At 38.7% G+C, this 20,418-nt stretch overlaps 1 protein-coding gene across 36 annotated transcripts in view; it reads right to left on the bottom strand.

Moving 5' to 3' along the window:
* Positions 1-20,418, bottom strand: part of ANKRD42 (ankyrin repeat domain 42) — a 57,008-nt gene that overhangs the window by 10,192 nt on the left and 26,398 nt on the right. For 25 of the 36 annotated variants that reach the window (XR_014067596.1, XR_014067595.1, XR_014067593.1 and 22 more), the window contains 4 exons: positions 19,955-20,080; positions 14,947-15,052; positions 9,464-9,639; positions 5,209-5,335 (listed from right to left, as the gene is read on the bottom strand). Coding sequence is in view for 17 of the 36 variants with exons in the window: in XM_081536852.1 (XP_081392978.1) it covers positions 5,209-5,335; positions 9,464-9,639; positions 14,947-15,052; positions 19,955-20,080 (535 nt within the window). In the remaining 19 variants the exon portion in view is untranslated. Of the gene's footprint in view, positions 1-4,023; positions 4,079-5,208; positions 5,336-5,611; positions 5,925-8,096; positions 9,196-9,463; positions 9,640-14,946; positions 15,053-16,798; positions 16,968-19,954; positions 20,081-20,418 lie in introns of those variants that run through there. The other 11 variants (XR_014067599.1, XR_014067600.1, XR_014067602.1 and 8 more) reach the window with 5 other exon arrangements.

Here is a 20,418-nt window from a genome sequence, read left to right as displayed (position 1 = left end):
GAACTACTGACTGGTTCAAAACTGGGAAAGGAGTATGTCAAGGCTGTATATTTTCACCCTGCTTATTTAATTTATATGCAGAGAACATCATCTGGGCTGGATGAAGCACAAGCTAGAATCAAGATCACCAGGAGAAATATCAACAACCTCAGTTATGCAGATGATACCACTCTAATGGCAGAAAGTGAAGAGGAACTAAAGAGCCTCTTGATGAAGGTGAAAGGGGAGTATGAAAAAGCTGGTTTAAAACTCAACATTATGGAAGAAATGGACAAATTCTTAGAAAAGTATAACCTTCTAAAACTGAACCAGGAAGAAATAGAAAATCTGAACAGATCTATCACAAGCACAGAAATCGAAACTGTAATCAAAAATCTTCCAACAAACAAAAGCCTAGGACCAGATGGCTTCACAGGTGAATTCTACCAAAAATTCAGAGGAGAGCCAACACCTATCCTACTCAAACTCTTCCAGAAAATTGCAGAGAAAGGCAAACTCCCAAACTCGTTCTATGAGGCCACCGTCACCCTAACACCAAAACCGACAAAGATGCCACAAAGGCCAATATCACTGATGAACACAGATGGAAAAATGCTCAACAAAATTCTAGCAAACAGAATCCAACAACATATTAAAAAGATCATACATCATGACCAAGTGGCTTTTAGTCCAGGGATGAACAGATTCTTCAATATTTGCAAATCAATCAATGTGATACACCATATTAACAAACTGAAATATAAAAACCGTATGATTATCTCAATAGATGCAGAGAAAGCCTTTGACAAAACTCAACACCCATTTATGATAAAAACTCTCCAGAAAGCAGACACAGAAGGAACACACCTCAACATTAAAAAAGCCATATATGACAAACCCCAGCAAACATTATCCTCAATGGTGAATAATTGAAAACATTTCCTCTAAAATCAGGAACAAGACACGGGTGTCCACTGTCACCATTACTATTCAACATAGTTTTGGAAGTCCTAGCCACAGCAGTCAGAGAAGAAAAAGAAATAAAAGGAATCCAGATTGGAAAAAAAGAAGTAAAACTCTCATGTTTGCAGATGACATGATCTTCTACACAGAAAACCCTAAAGACACCACCAGAAAATTACTAGAGCTAATCAATGAATATAGTAAAGTTGCAAGATATAAAATTAATACACAGAAATCCCTTGCAATTCTATACACTGAAAAAAATAGAGAAATTAAGGAAACAATCCCATTAACCATTGCAACAAAAAGAATAAAATACTCAAATAAATTTACCTAAGGAAACAAAAGACCTATATATAGGAAACTATAAAACACTGATGAAAGAAATCAAAGATGACACAAATAGATGGAGAAATATACCATGTTTGTGGATTGGAAGAATCAATATAGTGAAAATGAGTATACTACCCAAAACAATCTATAGATTCAATGCAATCCCTATCAAGCTACCAACAGTATTTTTCATAGAACTAGAACATATAATTTCACAATTTGTCTGGAAACACAAAAAAACCCTCAAATAACCGAAGCAATCTTGAGAAAGAAGAACAGAACTGGAGGAATCAACCTTCCTGACTTCAGACTACACTACAAAGCTACAGTCATCAAGACAGTATGGTACTGGCACAAGACAGAAATATAGATCAGTGGAACAAAATAGAAAGCCCAGAGGTAAACCTATGTACCTGTGGACTACTTATCTTTGACAAAGGAGGGAAAAATATACAATGGAGAAAAGACAGTCTATTTAACAAATGGTGCTAGGAAAACTGGTCAACCACATATAAAAGAATGAAACTAGAACACTTTCTAACACTATACACAAAAATAAACTCAAAATGGATTAAAGATCCAAATGTAAGACCAGAAACTATACAACTCTTAGAGGAAAACATAGGCAGAACACTCGACATAAATCACAGCAAGATCCTCTATAACCCACCTCCCAGAGTAATGAAGATAAAAACAAAAATACACAAATGGAATCTAATTAAATTTAAAAGCTTATGTGCAATGAAGGCAACTACAGGCAAGGTGAAAACACAGCCCTCAGAATGGGAGAAAATAATAGCACCTGAAACGACTGACAAAGAATTAATCTCCAAAATATACAAGCAGCTCATGTAGCTCGATACCAGAAAAACAACCCAATCAAAAAGTGGGAAAAAGACCTAAACAGACATTTCTCCAAAGAAGACATACAGATGGCTAACAAACACATGAAAAGATGGTCAACATCACTCATTACTAGAGAAATGCAAATCAAACCCACAATGAGATATCATCTCACACCAGTCAGAGTGGCCATTATCAAAAAGTCTACAAACAATAAATGCAGGAGATGGTGTGGAGAAAAGGGAACTCTCTTACACTACTGGTGGAAATGCAAACTGGTATAGCCACTATGGAGAACAGCGTGGAGATTCCTTAAAAAACTGGAAATAGAACTGCCATACGACCCAGCAATCCCACTGCTGGGCATACACACCAAGGAAACCAGAACTGAAAGAGACATATGCACCCCAATGTTCATTGCAGCACTGTTTACACTAGCTAGGACATGGAAGCAACCTAGATGTCCATCAGCAGATGAACGGATAAGGAAGTTGTGGTACAAATACACAATGGAATATTACTCAGCTATTAAAAGGAACGCATTTGAGTCAGTTCTAATGAGATGGATGAAACTGGACCCTATTATACAGAGTGAAGTAAGTCAGAAAGAAAAACACCAAAATTGTATATTAACGCATATATATGGAATTTAGAAAGATGGTAAAAACAATGCTACATGCAAGGCAGCAAAAGAGACACAGATGCAAAGAACAGACTTTTGGACTCTTGTGGGAGAAGGTGACGGTGGGGTGATTGTAGAGAATATCCCTGAAACATGTATATTACCATATGTAAAATAGATGACCTTGCAGTGGTCAGTGCATGAAGCAGGGCACTCAAAGCTGGTGCTCTGGGACCACCCCAGCCCATAGGGATGGGGTGGGGAGGAAGGTGGGAGGGGGGTTCAGGATGGGGGGGAGATGTGCACCCATGGCTGATTCATGTCAATGTATGGGAAAAACCATCACAATGTTGTAATTATTCTCCAATTAAAATAAACTAATTTAAAAAAATCAACATTAAAAAAAGGAAGATGCATCTGGTCCCATCACTTCATGGCAAACAGAAGGGGGAAAAAGTAGAAGCAGTGACAGATTTTATTTTGGGGGGCTCGAAAATCACTGTGGACAGTGACTGCAGCCATGAAATTAAAAGGCACTTGCTCCTTAGAAGGAAAGCTATGACAAACCTAGACAGTGTATTAAAAAGCAGAGACATCACTTTGCCAACAAAGGCCCATATAATTAAAGCTATGGTTTCTCCAGTAGCCACGTACGGGTGTGAGAGTGGGACCATAAAAAAAGCTGGGTGCCAAAGAACTGATGCTTTCAAATTGTGCTGGAGAAGACTCTCGCGAGTCCCTTGGACTGCAAGGAGATCAAACCAGTCAATCCTCAAGGAAACCAACCCTGAATATTCATTGGAAGGACTGAAGCTGAAGCTCCAATACTTTGGCCACTTGATGCAAAGAGCCAACTCACTGAAAAAGACCCTGATGCTGGGAGAGGCTGAAGGCAAAAGGAGAAGGGGGTAACAGAGGATGAGATGGTTAGCTAGCAACACCGACTCAATGGACATGAATTTGAACAAACTCCAGGAGTTAACGGAAGACAGAGGAGCCTGGCGTGCTATAGTCCATGGGGTCACAAAGAGTCAGGCACGACTTAGTGACTGAACAACAATAACAAGAAGACTATTAAAATTGTAATAACCTTGACTAATAGATTTGGAGTCAATAGATTCAGGCCAAATCTTGGCTCCACCCCTAACCCTTAGTCCTCCCTTTGTGACTTCGTGCAAGTCACTTAACCTGTAGTTGAATCTTGGTTTCCTAATGCACACAGTGAGAGAATGGAAGTATGGAAGTATGAAGATTGCATGAGACAATATGTATGAGAGGCTTACCTGCCCAGCACACAGCAGTGCTCAGAAGTATCAACAGTACAAGTAGTATAGTAATCTGCCTCAGAAGCAAAGGGAACAAAAGTTAAAGCTCATTATCTAGGAAATAATTGCTCCACTGTGAAGTACTTTTCTAGACTACAGAGAATCTAAGAAATTTTAGCTAGGCTCTTAGGCAGAGGCCAATATTAAAAACATTCTACATCTCAAAGACTTTACAGAGACAGTGGATAGCTACTTGTGTGATGTGACTTATGAAATACAAAGACACTCTGATTAAAAAAAATTTTTTTTGGGGGGGGTCTACCACAACTTTCAAATATCCATGGAAAGATAGCATATTGATCCTTATCAAAGACTTATATGTTACTCTGAATAATTACCAAATCTCTTACTGAGACTAGACGCAGAAAAGGATGAATGAAAGGGAAACAGGAGGTTCTAACGAGGAGGAAGGAGAGAATCCAATGAAAGGAAAGGGTAGGGAAAGCAAAGAACCCATGTGCTCTGCTCCTTAAAGACCCATGTTTGATAAAAGCAGAAGTCTCCCTCCTGTCTGCCTGTGTTCTCTGTGCACTGTGGAAAAGAGACAGACTAGCAGAGAAGCAGTGGGAGGAATAAACACTTGACACCCTCTATTGCAGCAGCGGTTCATCAACTAAAGAGGGACCAGATGTGCTGAGAGCCGACCTTGGGTGCAGGAAGTGAAAGGCAAGGGGGCCCTCACTGCCTCCAGGCTTGAGAGCATTCTGAGGGGCACCACCATCCATGAACACAGGACTGGGTCACACACTTGTGAGCAGGAAGTCCAATATCACAGGGATGGCTAGAGACTGTGTTGGCTGAAAATCTCAAAGTAGCTGTCTCAAAAACAACTCCTCCTCCTTATAATGTTTTAGTTTTGCAAGATAGAAAGTTCTGGAGAACAGTTGTGCAAAAATGTAAATATACGTAACACGACTGAATTCTACTTTAAAAACAGTTAAGGTGACACATTTATGTTATGCATATTTTACCACAATTTTTAAAAAGTCTTAACACCTTCTCCATCTGAGAGTTTAAGAGGAAAACAGGTTGGAAACTCAAACCCTTTGGTGGGATGAAAAAACAAGTTGTTCAGCAACCAACCCTCACGCGGCATTTAGAAAGGTAAATAAAAACAAATCACTAGAGTTTTGAGGATATTACTTTTCAGACTCGAGCTGTTCTTTCTTCTGCTTTACATCTTCTTCTGTTATTCCTCCCAAATGTTTATAGTTGCTCTCAGCAATTTCAAGGAGGTGTCTCAATTCTACGATTTTCTTATAAGCTCTCACTGCAAGACAGAATTGAATAGCAACCTAGTTTAGACAGGTAACAGCCCATGTGCTCACAGGAGGCTGGCCCTGAAGCATATTCTTCCTCTAGAGCTGTGTCTGCAAGGTCAGGGGAAGGGGAGGGAGGGAGGGTGGTGTCTACATAGAAGGATAAACACCAGTAGCAGAGTACTAGGGTGAACAAACAGTGAAATACCTAACAGGGCAATACTGATGCTGGAGGATGTATCATTGTTACAGCTATTATTAATACCATGAACAGGGAGGGAGGGAGGGAGGTGGCCCAGCAGTGTTTTAGGACTACCGATCACGTATGATCTAATTATGTCTGATAATTAGAAAAACTGAATTATGCTTGATTTATTTAAGATAAACCAGAACTAATCCAATCCCCAAATTTTGTCACTAGTCACTTGTATAGTACCTTCAAAAGATGATACTGAGAAGGAAGTTTGCTGATAGCTGCTTTGAGCTATCCTCCAACTATTAAAAACTAAGATTTTTCTATCCTCTGTGGTACTAGTTCTCAAACTGGGTTGATTTTCTCCTCCAAGGAGTATGTGAAATATACTTTTTAACTTGCTGACCCTTGCAGGATGAAAAGAAACAGGCTATTGGCATGTAGAAGCTCAGGATGCTACTAAACATCTTAAAATACACACGAGAACCCCCTCAACAAATAAAGATCTGGCCCAAAATGTCAATAGTACAGAAGTTGAGAAAACTCTGCCATACAACCAGGTTATCAAATCACTTCCTCTGATTTATCTCTCAGTTGGTTAGAGCTATAGGTTCCAAACCATGTACATCAGAATCAACTTGGGCACTTTTTAAAATGCATATGTTTGAGCCCATATCAGTCCTACAAATTCAGGTCTTCATACCCTGTAAGAGCTCCTCAGACAATGCAGCTGCACAGACAGGTTTGGGATCCACCATAACCACCAGCAAGCAAATAGAGGGGATTTTTTCTTTAATGTTACATAAGATTGAAAAAATTGTGACTGTTTATCTAATCTTTAATATTTGAAGGCTATGTTTTGAAAAAGCTGTTCTAGGGGACTGTAAGAGCTAGGACTAATCAGGATTAGCTCCAGGAAGAGAGATCTTAACAAAGGTGAAACCTGAAATAAAAGCAGTAAGAGTTATCGTGCGTTTTGTGGAGTGCCTATGATGGGCAGGACACTATGCCAAGTGCCTTGTACATTTTAATCCTTACAAGAACCCTGTCAGAAGGTAGAATGGGCCACCTGGGCAACAGTGAGTGTCTTCACTGAAAGTAACTGGATGCTGGATGATGTGACAGGAGTGTTGAGCCAGGAGCCAAACCTCAAATGGTTCCAGGGTTCTATGATGCCATGACCCTAAATCTAACTCACTAAAGAATGCTCTGAACTGAAACTCAGTTCCAAGAATTCTGGAATGACAAAAAATCCAACCAGTCCCCTGCAGGTGCTCTTGCAAAACCTAGTGTTCCAAGAAGAGACTGGCTAGTCCTTTGGATTTTGTTCTGGAATAAAATTAAATAAGGATAAGAAAATAGCACATACAAAACCCTCACTAGCTGCAAACACCACAACTGGGCGCCAGCAGAGTCTCACTGTAGGACAAGGGTGTAAGAGGACGTTTACATCAAACACACCACAACAGGAACCTGTTCTAGTTTCATTCATGGTCTTTCCCAAAGCATCTTTTAAAAATTTTGTGATTCACTGACAATGATACTTCACAAATATCTCCTGCTCAAATCATTTCAGAAGACACTGAAATTCTACAAATCACCTGTTCATTTTCGGCAATTCTAGTTAAGTCCTTGCTAATTCTCAGTACAATCAACAAAAAGAAATCTAAGCACAAACAAAATAAAAAATAGATAAAGTGGATTTCATCAAAATGAAAAGCATGTGCACTGCAAAGGACATCATCAAGAAAAAAGACAACCCATGGAACAGGAAAAAATATGTGCAAATCATGTGTGTGACACGGGACTTAAATCGAAGTTCTCTTACAACTCAATAATAAAAAGATAAATAACTCAGTTGAAAAATAGGCAAAGGATTTGAGTAGATATTTCTTCAAAGAAGATATACAAGTGATCAATGGGCACATGAAAAGATAATGAACATCCCACTAATCATTAGGGAAATTCCAATCAAATCTACCAAATGAAATACCACTACACACTCTCATCAACTATTAATATAATCAATTAGACAAACAACAACAAGCACTGGTAAGATGTGGAGAAACTGGAACCCTCACATATGGTTGGTGGGAATGTAAATTGGTGCGGCCACTTTGGAAAACAGTTTGGGCCACTTTGGAAAACAGTTTGAAGTTCTTCAAAATGCCAGACATGCTTTTACCAGATGATGCAGCAATTCCAACTCCTAGGTGTAACCAAGGAAATGAAAATACACATCCACACAAAAACATGAATATGAATGTTCACAGCAGCATTATTCTTAATAACCAAAATATGGAAACAACTCAAATGACCAACAACTGATAAATGGATATATAAAGTGTATTTAGCAGTAAAAAAGAATAAATATGAAGTAATGATCCACGTTACAATGTACATGAAGCTTGAAAACGTGCTAAGCAACAGAAGCTAGTCACAAAAGACCACAGATGGTATCATCCCACTCATATGAAATGCCTAGAATAGCCAAACCTACAGAGACAGAGAGTAGGTTAGCAGTTGCCTAATTTGGGGGATGGTTTGGGGGTAAGGAAAAGAAGGTAATAGGTATAAGGTTTCTTTTGGGGGTGATAGAAATACTACAAATTTTATTGTAATAATGGTTGCACAAATCTGAATACACTAAAACCATTATTAAATTGTACACTTTAAACAGGTAGATTAAATGGTATGTGAATTGCATCTCAATAAAGCTATTTAAAATAAAGCTGTCAGGAAATTCTGAAGACATCATTGACTCTGAGCCTTCCTGTGTGGTGATCCAGGTGGGCTGCTTCTTGGGAGCCCCTGGCATCAGCATCTGTACGTTGCATTCACCAGGAAAGAGGTTTCTACCATCCCCTGGAGAATGAGGTTCGATCTAACAGTATTGTGGGAGTTCTTTAAAAAAAATTTCTTTTATTTAGACATGAATTAGAAATTTTTCTCAGAGAATACAGTTTTGGTACAACTAGTTCTTCCTGTCAGAATAACTGAAAATACTTTCCAGAGATCAGGAAGAAGGGAACTGGGCTTCCCTGGTGGCTCAGTGGTGAAGAATCAGCCTGTCAATGCAGGAGACACAGGTTCAATCCCTGGTCTGGGAGGATCCCACATGTTGAGGGACAGCTAAGCCCGTGCACCACAGCTACTGAGCCTGTGCTCTAGAGCCTGGGAGCTGCAATTACTGAACCCATGTGCTGCTACTACTGAAGCCCAGATGCTCTAGAGCCTGCTCCACAACAAGAGAAGCCACCACAATGAGAAGCCCCTGCTCACTGCAACTAGAGAAAAGCCCAACAGCAAGAAAGACCCAGCACAGCCAAATAAATGAATAAATAATTATTTAAAAAAAAAAAAAGAGGAAGGGAACTGACATTTACTAAGCTTCTACCACGAGCTAGGCACATCCCATTCGTTAGTTCACTCTGTGAGGGTGATGTCATGTTAATATTCTCATTTTTATAGATGAGGAAACCGAGGATCAGAGTTACACAGCTAGAAAGAGGTGAAGCCCTGATGTCTGAATCCACTGCCCAAGCACTGCTCACTTTACTACACCTACCTCTGCTTTGGTTAGCCTACATTCAAACAGATCCTTCTTATCTTTCTCCTCATTATGAAAGAGTGCCATTGAAACAGTTCTTCTCATCCACTCATATGAGCCATGGCTCTCTGACAGACACCATGAAAAGTGAAATTAGGGTTATGTGGCATGAAAATATCACTTTCCTCATGGAGGGACTGAGATCATCATGTCTTACATTTTTTGTACGTTCAACAACCCCTAGTACAAAAATTCGTACTACTTCTCCCCAAAATACCAAAGTATTTTACTTTGTAGATGGTAATTATCTTTAGAATAATCCCCCAAATTTGTGGTAAAAACTGGCTATGGTAAACTTTTTTAAAGTGAAAATCATGAAAGAGTTGGTACACTTACCTCTGGCATCTGTTTTATCTGACTCACTGAGACCTAAATCATCTTTGGCATCAGTGCTTCCCTCAACACCATGTCTTATAAAAAACTTAATATCATTTTCATTAATTTCATTCTCATCATCTATATCATATTTCTGTAGTCCTTCTAATAGCTTTACTGCTGCTAAATGGGCAAACCTGTAGAAAAGAATTAGTAATTAACAGGATCCATAATCTTTTTCAAATTTAAATCGCAGTTTGCAAAAAAAAAATAAATAAATAAATCGCAGTTTGCACTTAATTTAGGGAATTACACTCCACATCATCTCACCAGCTCACTCACCACTACAGAAGCAAAACTGTATCTGAAGGTCGGTGACAATGTGACACATACCCAGCTACGCAGGAAACTCAAATAGTTAGTGGAAACGAAGGACAAGCACTCATATTAAAGGCTGATTCCATATTTTTGGGAGAGGCCAATTTACATGGCATGTGGAATCTTAGTTCCCCAACCAGGGTGAGACTGCAGAGTCCTAACCACTGGGCCGCCAGGGAATTCCCAGATTCCGTAATTTTTAGTGACAAAAATTCAACTGAAAGAGTTGATCTCTATCAAAAGAATATTTGGTGTGGCCTCAGACAGAGCTGTTCAACTGAGCAGAAAGCCCAGAACCACCCTACTTGATCTACCTGTGTTTACTACCTTTTCCTGATGGCCTAATTTACATTGTAGAATTAGTTCTGGTTCCAGTTTTAGGGAAAACTACAGCTCTACCCCCCTTAATTTTCACCCTTCCTCAACCTTCAAACACTCAGCATGGCTGTGAAATTTAATGGAAAAATAATGACTTTTCTATACAAATTTCCTATTTTCTTTGACCTTCTCCACACCTCTATGAAGCTAGTAATATACTCTTGGTTTTCAAGTTGTTGCTGTGACTGTATGTAATCTGCATATTTTTTCCCAAAGTTTTGCTAATTAAAATGTTTAACTGCTTTCTCTTAGTAGATGAAGAATTACTCACTAAACACAAAAACCTCAAATCCCTATTTTTTTCCCCACACACTTACATAACCACATGCAGACATATATCCTCACCTTTCATCAGGTATTGCAAATCATTAATGATATAGTAATAAACACAGGAAGTTGTAAGGTTAAAAAAATTCATTATATCTATTACTAGACTGTAACTTAACAGCTAGCACTTACTGAGTACTTGCTTTACAACAGATTCAAGGGTACTTCTATAACACCACACTCACACTTAGCATTTCAGTGGATGAATGACAAAGACATTATAATCGCTCATGTGATACTGATATAGACAAACAGATCCATGGATAAAATATAGGGTACAGAAATAAGCCCATAACTTGGACAAAGACACAAAGGCAATTCAGGAAAAAAAGACAGCTTTTCCAACAAATGGTGCTAGAACAATTAGATACCCATTAAAAAAAAAAAAAAAGAGATGCATACCTCATACCATATACAAAAATTAACTCAACATGGATCACAGACATCAGTGTAAAACCTAAAACTAAAAGAAAACAAAAGAAGAAATTTCTGTGACTTGGTGTTAAATCAAAGATTTCTTAGATATGATACCAAAAGTGTAATCCATAAAAGAGCCAATTGATAAAAAAAAATTTTTGTCCTTGGGACTTCCCTGGTAGTTAGTGGCTAAGACTCCACACTCCCAACGCAGGGGCCCCGGTTCCATCCCTGGTCAGAGAACTAGATCCCACATGTCGCAACCAAGAGTCCACATGCTACAACTAAAAATGCTGCATGCCTGCAACTAAAAGAGCCCATATGCTGCAACTATTTTTTTTTTAAATCCTACATGCTACAACAAAGGCTGAAGATCCTGCAAGCCAGAACTAAGACCCAGCACAGTCAAATAAATTAGTAAATTTTTTTAAAATTATTTTTGCTCTTCATTATTAAGAGGATGAAAAAACAAACTACAACTGAAAGAAAATCTTCACAAAACAAAAATCTGAGAAAGGATTAGTATCCAGACTATAGAAAGAGCTCTTAAAACTCAACAATAATAAAAAAAAAAACACCCAAGTTTTAATACTGGACCAAAGATCTGAACAGTCACTTTGCCAAAGGAAAACAAATGACAAATATGAATACGAAAAGATGCATCAAATCATTTTTCATTAGGAAAAAACAAATTAAAAGCCACAATAAGATACCAGTACACACCTACTGGAATTATGAAAATCAAAACATCTGGCAATATTAAATGCTGGCAAGACAAGGAGTCACAGGAACTCTCATCTATTGCTTGTGAAATGCAAATTGGTGTGGTCAGTTTGGAAGGCACTGTGACAGTTCCTTAAAAAGATAAACACACCCTTAGCATCTGTCTCAGCAATCCTACTCCTAAGTATTACCCAAGTGAATTGAATACTTAACATTCACATAAAAATCTGTATGTAAATGTATACAGCAGCTGTATTCATAATCACCAAAAAGTAGACACAAATAAGATGTCCTTCAACAGGTTCAGTTAAGTTCAGTTGCTCAGTCGTGTCTGACTCTTTGTGACCCCATGAATTGCAGCACGCCACGCCTCTCTGTCCATCGCCAACTCCCGGAGTCTACCCAAACCCATGTTCATCGAGTCAGTGATGCCATCCAACCAACTCATCCTCTGTCGTCCCGTTCTCCTCCTGTGCCCAATCCTACCCAGCATTAGGGTCTTTTCCAATGAGTCAACTCTTCGTATGAGGTGGCCAAAGTATTGGAGTTTCAGCTTCAACATCAGTCCTTCCAATGAACACCCAGGATTGATCTCCTTTAGGATGGATTGATTGGATCTCCTTGCAGTCCAAGGGACTCTCAAGAGTCTTCTCCAACACCACAGTTCAAAAGCATCAATTCTGCAGCACTCAGCTTTCTTCACCGTCCAACTCTCATATCCATACATGACCAATGGAAAAACCATAGCCTTGACTAGATGGACTTTTGTTGGCAAAGTAATGTCTCTGCTTTTAAATATGCTATCTAGGTTGGCCATAACCTTCTTTCCAAGGAGTAAGCGTCTTTTAATTTCATGGCTGCAATCACCATCAGCAGTCACTTTGGAGCCCCCAAAAATAAAGTCTGACACTGTTTCCACTGTTTCTCCATCTCTCTGCCATGAAGTGATGGGACCAGATGCCATGATCTTAGTTTTCTGAACGTTGAGCTTTAAGCCAACTTTTTCGCTCTCCTCTTTCACTTTCATCAAGAGGCTCTTTAGTTCTTCTTCGCTTTCTGCCATAAGGGTCGTGTCATCTGCATATCTGAGGTTATTGATATTTCTCCCGGCAATCTTGATTCCAGCTTGTGTTTCTTCCAGCCCAGTGCTTCTCATGATGTACTCTGCATATAAGTTAAACAGGCAGGATGACAATATACAGCCTTGACGTACCCCTTTTCCTATTTGGAACCAGTCTGTTGTTCCATGTCCAGTTCTAACTGTTGCTTCCTGACCTGCATACAGGTTTCTCAAGAGACAGGTCAGATGGTCTGGTATTCCCATCTCTTGAAGAATTTTCCACAGTTGATTGTGATCCACACAGTCAAAGGCTTTGGCATAGTCAATAAAGCAGAAATAGATGTTTTTCTGGAACTCTCTTGCTTTTTCGATGATCCAGTGGATGTTGGCAATTTGATCTCTGGTTCCTCTGCCTTTTCTAAAACCAGCTTGAACATCTGGAAGTTCACGGTTCATGTATTGCTGAAGCCTGGCTTGGAGAATTTTGAGCATTACTTTACTAGCATGTGAGATGAGTGCAATTGTGCGGTAGTTTGAGCACAATAGGTTAGGGGATAATTAAACTCTGGAATACTATGGAATTCCACAGCCAGTGGAATACTACATTGCAACAAGAAAGAGATGAACCACTACACATGAATGAACTTCAAAATAATTATGCTCATTGAAAAAAGCCACATACATAAGAGTATGAGTATATATGGTATGTTTCCATTTATATAAAATTCTAGCAAATGCAAACTCATCACTAGTGACAGAAAGAAAATTCATGTTTGCTTGGGGATGGAGCAGTGGAAAGCAGTGGGAAGGAGAGAGATTACAAAGGTGCAAAAGATTTTGTGGGGAGTGAAGGATAAGCTCACTATCTTGATTGTGATTATGACTTCACAGGTATATACATGTATCAGAATTCATCAGTTTGTGTTGTACAAACTGTGCTTTACTGATAAATCTATTTTTTAAAATAAAGACAAAAGTTAGCCTGAGTTGATAATGATGCTAGTATGTAGTAAAACAAAACCACATTCCAGGCTTCAAAAAGATCCTACAGACAAAAATTTTACGGAACATGACCTCACAAACAAAAACCGCATGGCATCTTAATGAATAATTAGTCCCTTGCATCCTGTCAAGCCTCATGTGCAACTTTAGCCCACACTCCTATTTTAGACTCACATTGTTCTGAGCCACATGCGTTCCTCAAACACACAAGGTGTTCTTTCAACTCTTTCTCCTTCAAGTGTCACCATAAATGTTGCTTTCACCAAGAAAAAAAATTTTCCAGACTTCTATATAAATTCTGACACCCTGCAGTTTCCTTAACTCTTACCACCATCTATATTAACATTTCTCCCCCTCAACTTTCAAACAGAAATACTTGGGCACTTTTTCTTCTATGTGCTTTACTGCACTTTATATAGGACTCCTCTGGTGGCTCAGACGGTAGAGAATCTGCCTACAATGCAGAAGACCCAGATTCGATCCCTGGGTCAGGAAGATCCTATATATAACATGTACTAATAATGTAATTATAATCAATAAAAGTTACATTTGCACATTTATCTCTCCACAAGACTATAAGGTTGTTGAGAGCAAGGACTAAGTTTTTTCATCTTAGTAATCCTAATGCTAACCACAGCACCTGGAACATGGTTCAGTTGAATGAAAAACAATCAAATGAAAAAATGGATGAACTAAGTATTCCTTGAAGACCTGATCTAAAATGAGCTCGAAGTGAGCAATAATGGGTGTTACATTTAATTCAAATACAAATATTAAAATTTGTTTCAAAATCCATGTGACTCCTTTTGATTACTCCTTTCTATCACACAGCATTTCTCAACAGGTACCAGCATTTGGGTGAGACAATTCTTCGTTGTATACCACTGTTCTGAGCACTGTAGAATGTCTGGCATTCTTGGATTGACCTCATGAAACATCAGTGATGGTCTCCATCATTGTGACAACATCCCTCCGCACACATTTCCAAATTCAGCACCCCACAAAGAAAGGGGACAATACTATCTCCCAGCTGAAAATTACTGCTTTAGAGAGAAGAGCTGATAGGTTGTCAAACATCAATTCAGCTTGAAAATTATCATGCCATCAACATTTGACTGAGTCCTATAATTTCAGAAATCTTCAGAGATAGAATTCTGAGTATAAGAGAATAAATGAAAAATTTTAAAAACAAAGACAGAAGCAAAGCAGATAGAGATACCTCTTAGCCACATCACTGGGTTTCTCCCTCGCTTTGTTAGTAATGTTATTGTCTGCTCCCATTTTAATCAACCATTGCAAACACTCTATATGGCCTTGCCCAGCAGCTGTAAAAAACAAACAAAAAAAAAGCACACACAAAAAAGTTATTATTATCAGTAAACAATTTTCTAAAATTTTGGACAGTACCACTAGAGAGTACTTGACAATACTAATCCTTACAATAATCAACAAAAGTAGGTTGGCCAGATGTTATTTTCTCTATTTCATTTATTAGGCAAATATTTAATCAAATGTTTGCTATGCTCAGCCCTTATGTAGGAACTTTACATACAAATACAAAAAAGCTGAAGCTCACAGAGGATATTTATTTAACATCACACAGCCAGTAAGTAATGTGAAACTATAATCTATGCTTTGTGCTAACCCTTATCCAGTGCTCATCGACTGTACTCACAGCTCCTGACCAATCCTGTATCAGGCCAAATGTGAGTATAATCCGTGTGAATGTGAAAGATTGAAAAATCTTTTGTTTTCTTGTATAAATAGTTTATTCCTCTGACCTTCACAGCTCAGAATTTACAGGCTCGATGATTACCTGAACTGTTCATTACCTTTCCTTAAAACACATGCACTCAATATTAATTTTCACCTCCACAACTCAGCTTATACGTTTTTGCACCTGGTGCCCATCACCCAATTATATGCTCTCTAACTTCTCCCCTCCTCTTCAGTCCGTCTCAAAACTCAGGGAAACTGTGGGGGGGTGGGGGGAATTCAATAATCCAAAAAGATTTGAGTTTAGATTCACTGAACAACAGACAGGAGGACAGGACAGAACTTAGAAAGTGGCTGGCATACAGAAATAATAAACGTCTACAGAGTTGATGAATAAATGATGAAGAAAATGAAATCTCAGCTCTGCGCTTACTAGTTGTGCAACCTCAGTCCAGAAACCGGGGGGGGTGGTATAAATTGGAAATTGGGATTAACAGATAGACTACTATATATAAAACAAATAAATAACAAGGACCTACTGTATAGCATAGGGAACTAGACTCAATATCTTGTAATAATCTACAATAGAAAAGAATCTGAAGAAGAATATATATATATATGTAAATATAACTTAATCACTTTGTTATATATCTGAAACATTGTAAATCAACTAAACTTCAATCTTTTTTAATGAACATTAAAAAAAAAAAAACTTGATCCCTCTGGACCTCAATTTCCTTACCTTTTGCAGAGTTGGTGTCATATTTATAAGAATAATACACTACTGCTTAATAAAACTACAATAAGGATTAAATATGATGACAGTTTTACACCCTGTTTAGTGTTTACTAACATATTATATCTATATTCCCATGACACTTCCTGTGTAATTTAACCCAAAGAAACTTCTGTTCCTTAACATCTACTCCTGAATTCCTATTCCATGTATTTTAACAGCCAAATACTTTTTGCCACTGATTACATCCTGACTTATACAAATCTCTAGGTGTTCACAGTATAAGCATGTAGCTCCTTAGCAATAAGGTCTAAATCTCATGTTATCTTCATGGTGCAGGAGTGTGGTTGGTGCTGAATACATACATGTGTGCTCAGTTGCTCAGCTGTGTCTGACTCTTTGTGACCCTATATGGGACTCCACAAATGTTTATCTTTTAAGTGAATGAATGGATGAAGATGACCACTTTGGAGAACTCTTCCTTGTTGTCTTAACTTTCCAACTGTTTTAACCCTTTAGGTCAATGATGTGTAATTCTGCATATATACTTGAATTATGTGTGTGTGCTCATTCACTTAGTCATGTCTGACTCTTTGTGATCCCATGGACTGTAGCCCACCAGGCTGGAATTCTCCAGGCAAGAATACTGGAGTGGGTTGCCATTTCCTTCTGCAGGGGATCTTCCAGACCCAGGGATCGAACTCGCGTCTCCAGCATCTCCTGCACTGGCAGGTGGATTCTTTTACCACTGGGCCACCTGGGAAGCTCTGCTGAATATATACATGCCTCTGTAAAATGAGTCAAAGAAGAGGAACTTTTGGTATGACTTTGATGCTTTACAAGTCAATCTACCTCCAATATTGGCAACAGTGAGGAAAGGACACAAAGCCAGACCCGGTGACATAGCAATGCCCTCACTACAGCACTGCATCCCAGCATACAAAGGCCTATAAGACTTTTGTCCTCTCCTTCTCTGCTCGACTCATCACCAAAACTCAGTGCTGGCTTCTGAAGAGACTGGGGTTTCTCTCAGCAAATCTAAAACCAGCTAACAAAGAATACTGCAGGGGACTTCCCTGATGGTCCAGTGGCTAAGGCTCCACACTCCCAATGCAGAGGACCTAGGGTTCAATCCCTGGTGAGCAAACCAGGTCCCACATGCTGCAACCAAAGATTTCTTGCGCTATAACTAAAGATCCCACGCATAGCAACTAAGACCTAGCACAGCCAAAAAAATAAATAAATATGTATTTTTAAAAAAGAACACTACGGGATTTCCCAGACCTCAAGATGCCCATCTTTGCTACAATGCTACAACAATGACAGCCCACATACACATTAGCAATAGAAACCGGTTATATATATAGGATATGATATGGAACTTTGCTCCAGGGTACCACATTTTAAAAAATACTCTATGAACATTTTGAATCTCCTCCCCATTCACAAACCTCATGGTAAAGAGTTTTACACCTAAACATTCAGCAGAGATAGGTGGAATGAAATTCTCCAAGTCTAGGGTAGAACGTTAACCAAAGTGAGGATCTTTCTATATGAGAAACCTCTTTCATGTTCCTCTTCCTCCTGCTCCACTGACCCTCTCTCTCTGATAAAACATGGGGCTTAGATTCTATACTTGAGACCCAATACAACTTAAATGAACTTTAATGATTAAGCTAACAACAGAACCAACAGAAACATGATCTGCGACTGGGACTCCCAGAAGTAATGTATGAAATAAAGTCCAATTCAAACACAAGACTATATTAATAAGCATACTTTTTACACTAAGACTTTTAACAGAATTATATGCCATTGATTATGTAGAAACTTATGATATATCACAAATGAAACAGAATGGAAATTCACATGCAGTAGGTTAAAGATTTGGTCCAGAATAAGACTGTCAAGAATAAATAAGATTTTATAAATAAGATTGTCAAGAATAAATCCTACAGTATATATTCCCAACACTGAGCTGACAATTTAACAGTCTGATTAAAAAACATAAAAAGATTAAGATTCTAGAATTTCACATAGAGGGAATGACAGCACAAAGAAAGGTGGCAGATATTTTGAAAATGTGTTCAAATCTAATGTTCATTGATATTTCTATGGCAGTAAAAACATTTTTGCAGGGTACAAGAAAGAAGAAAATTCTACTCAACCTTTTTAAAAATATATATATATTTATTTATTTATTTGGCTGCATCAAGTCTTAGTTGCCACACGTGGGATCTTAAATTGTGTAATGTAGGATCCTTTGTCGTGGGGCCTGGGCTCAGTGCTCTGAGGCATGTGGGATCTTAGTTCCCTAAACAGAGATCGAAGCCACATCCCCTGCACTGTAAGGCAGATTTTTTAACATATGGACCAACAGAGAAGTCCTCTGCTCAATCTTTTTTTCTAGAGAGATGGTTTCTGTTTCAATAAATTAATCAGTCATTTTTAGTAAAAGAAAATGATAGTACTCAGAAACTTCTCTGGTAGTGAATTTCACTTAACTAACATGACAGTATCACAAGAGAATTTCTTGTGAATTACCCTCAAATGTAATAATGCGTAAATGTCTGATATAAAAGGAATTATCACACTTGAGTTGAAAATAAAGCATCCTGTATACCAAATAAAGTAGACTGATACCTCTCACTTATATGCAGAGTACATCATGAGAAACGCTGGGCTGGAAGAAGCACAAACTGGAATCAAGATTGCCGGGAGAAATATCAATAACCTCAGATATGCAGATGACACGACCCTTATGGCAGAAAAGTGAAGAGGAACTAAAAAGCCTCTTGATGAAAGTGAAAGAGGAGAGTGAAAAAGCTTGCTTAAAACTCAACATTCAAAAACTAAGATCATGGGATCTGGTCCCATCACTTCATGGGAAATAGATGGGGAAACAATGTCAGACTATTTTTGGGGGCTCCAAAATCACTGCAGATGGTGCTTGCAGCCATGAAATTAAAAGACGCTTACTCCTTGGAAGGAGTATGACCAACCTAGACAGCATATTAAAAATCAGAGACATTACTTTGTCAACAAAGGTCCATCTAGTCAAGGCTATGGTTTTTCCAGTAGTCATGTATGGATGTGAGAGTTGGACTGTGAAGAAAGCTGAGCCCCAAAGAATTGATGCTTTTGAACTGTGGTGTTGGAGAAGACCCTTGAGAGTCCCTTGGACTGCAAGAAGATCCAACCAGTCCATCCTAAGGGAGATCAGTCCTGGGTGTTCATTGGAAGGACTGATGCTGAAGCTGAAACTCCAATACTTTGGCTACCTCATGTGAAGAGTTGACTCATTTGAAAAGACCCTAATGCTGGGAAGGATTGGGGGCAGGAGAAGAAGGGGATGACAGAGGATGAGATGGTTGGATGGCATCACTGACTCGATGGACATGGGTTTGGGTAAACTCCAGGAGTTGGTGATGGACAGGGAGGCCGGGCGTGCTGCTATTCACGGGGTCGCAAAGAGTCGCAAAGACACGACTGAGCAACTAAACTGAACTGAACTGATACCTCTCAGCATATCAGGAAAAATTTTGCATTTTCATGTGCTTCTAATGAATAATTATTTTAACAGGTAAGTAACTAGAGAAGGAAATGGCAACCCACTCCAGTATTCTTGCCTGGAGAATCCCAGGGACAGAGGATCCTGGTGGGCTGCCGTCTATGGGGTTGCACAGAGTCAGACACGACTGACGCGACTTAGCAGCAGTAGCAGCAGCAACTCAACAGCAATTGTGTCAAAACTGAAACAGGAATCATAACTTACCTTTATGCATAAGAGTTGATCCATTATTATCACGTTCATTAATATTAATTACTCCATCTTCTATTAATTTCTTAAGCATTTCCAAATCACCCTTAAAGGCAGCCACATGACCTGGAAATGCTAAAGCTATGAATAAAAAAATTCAGTATTTCAGTAAACACAGGAATTCATTCTTTTTCCCTGCTTTTATCAGTCACACATTTCAGGTTTCAATATTATGAGAATGTCATATTAGAATTAGTTCAGTTGATGCAATGACAAGTAGTAAGATTATTATTAATTGTGTGCCTTTCCATCCCTCGGGATATCAAAAGGACTATACCTGTCATCTTCCCTGTTTATCTCAGGCCACCACAAAATTCAAGGAGATGGTCATTTTCAACCCTTTGCATAAAGATATACTTGGTCTCAAGTTGTACATTTGTACAGACCACTCCCTCTGTTTACAAGGGAGTGATGAAAGC

The sequence above is a fragment of the Giraffa tippelskirchi genome, chromosome 10 (genome assembly GCF_054371585.1).
Source record: "Giraffa tippelskirchi isolate mGirTip1 chromosome 10, T2T-mGirTip1v1.2.pri, whole genome shotgun sequence".
Lineage (NCBI taxonomy): Eukaryota > Metazoa > Chordata > Mammalia > Artiodactyla > Giraffidae > Giraffa > Giraffa tippelskirchi.
This window is presented reverse-complemented; position numbering and strand designations above follow the sequence as displayed.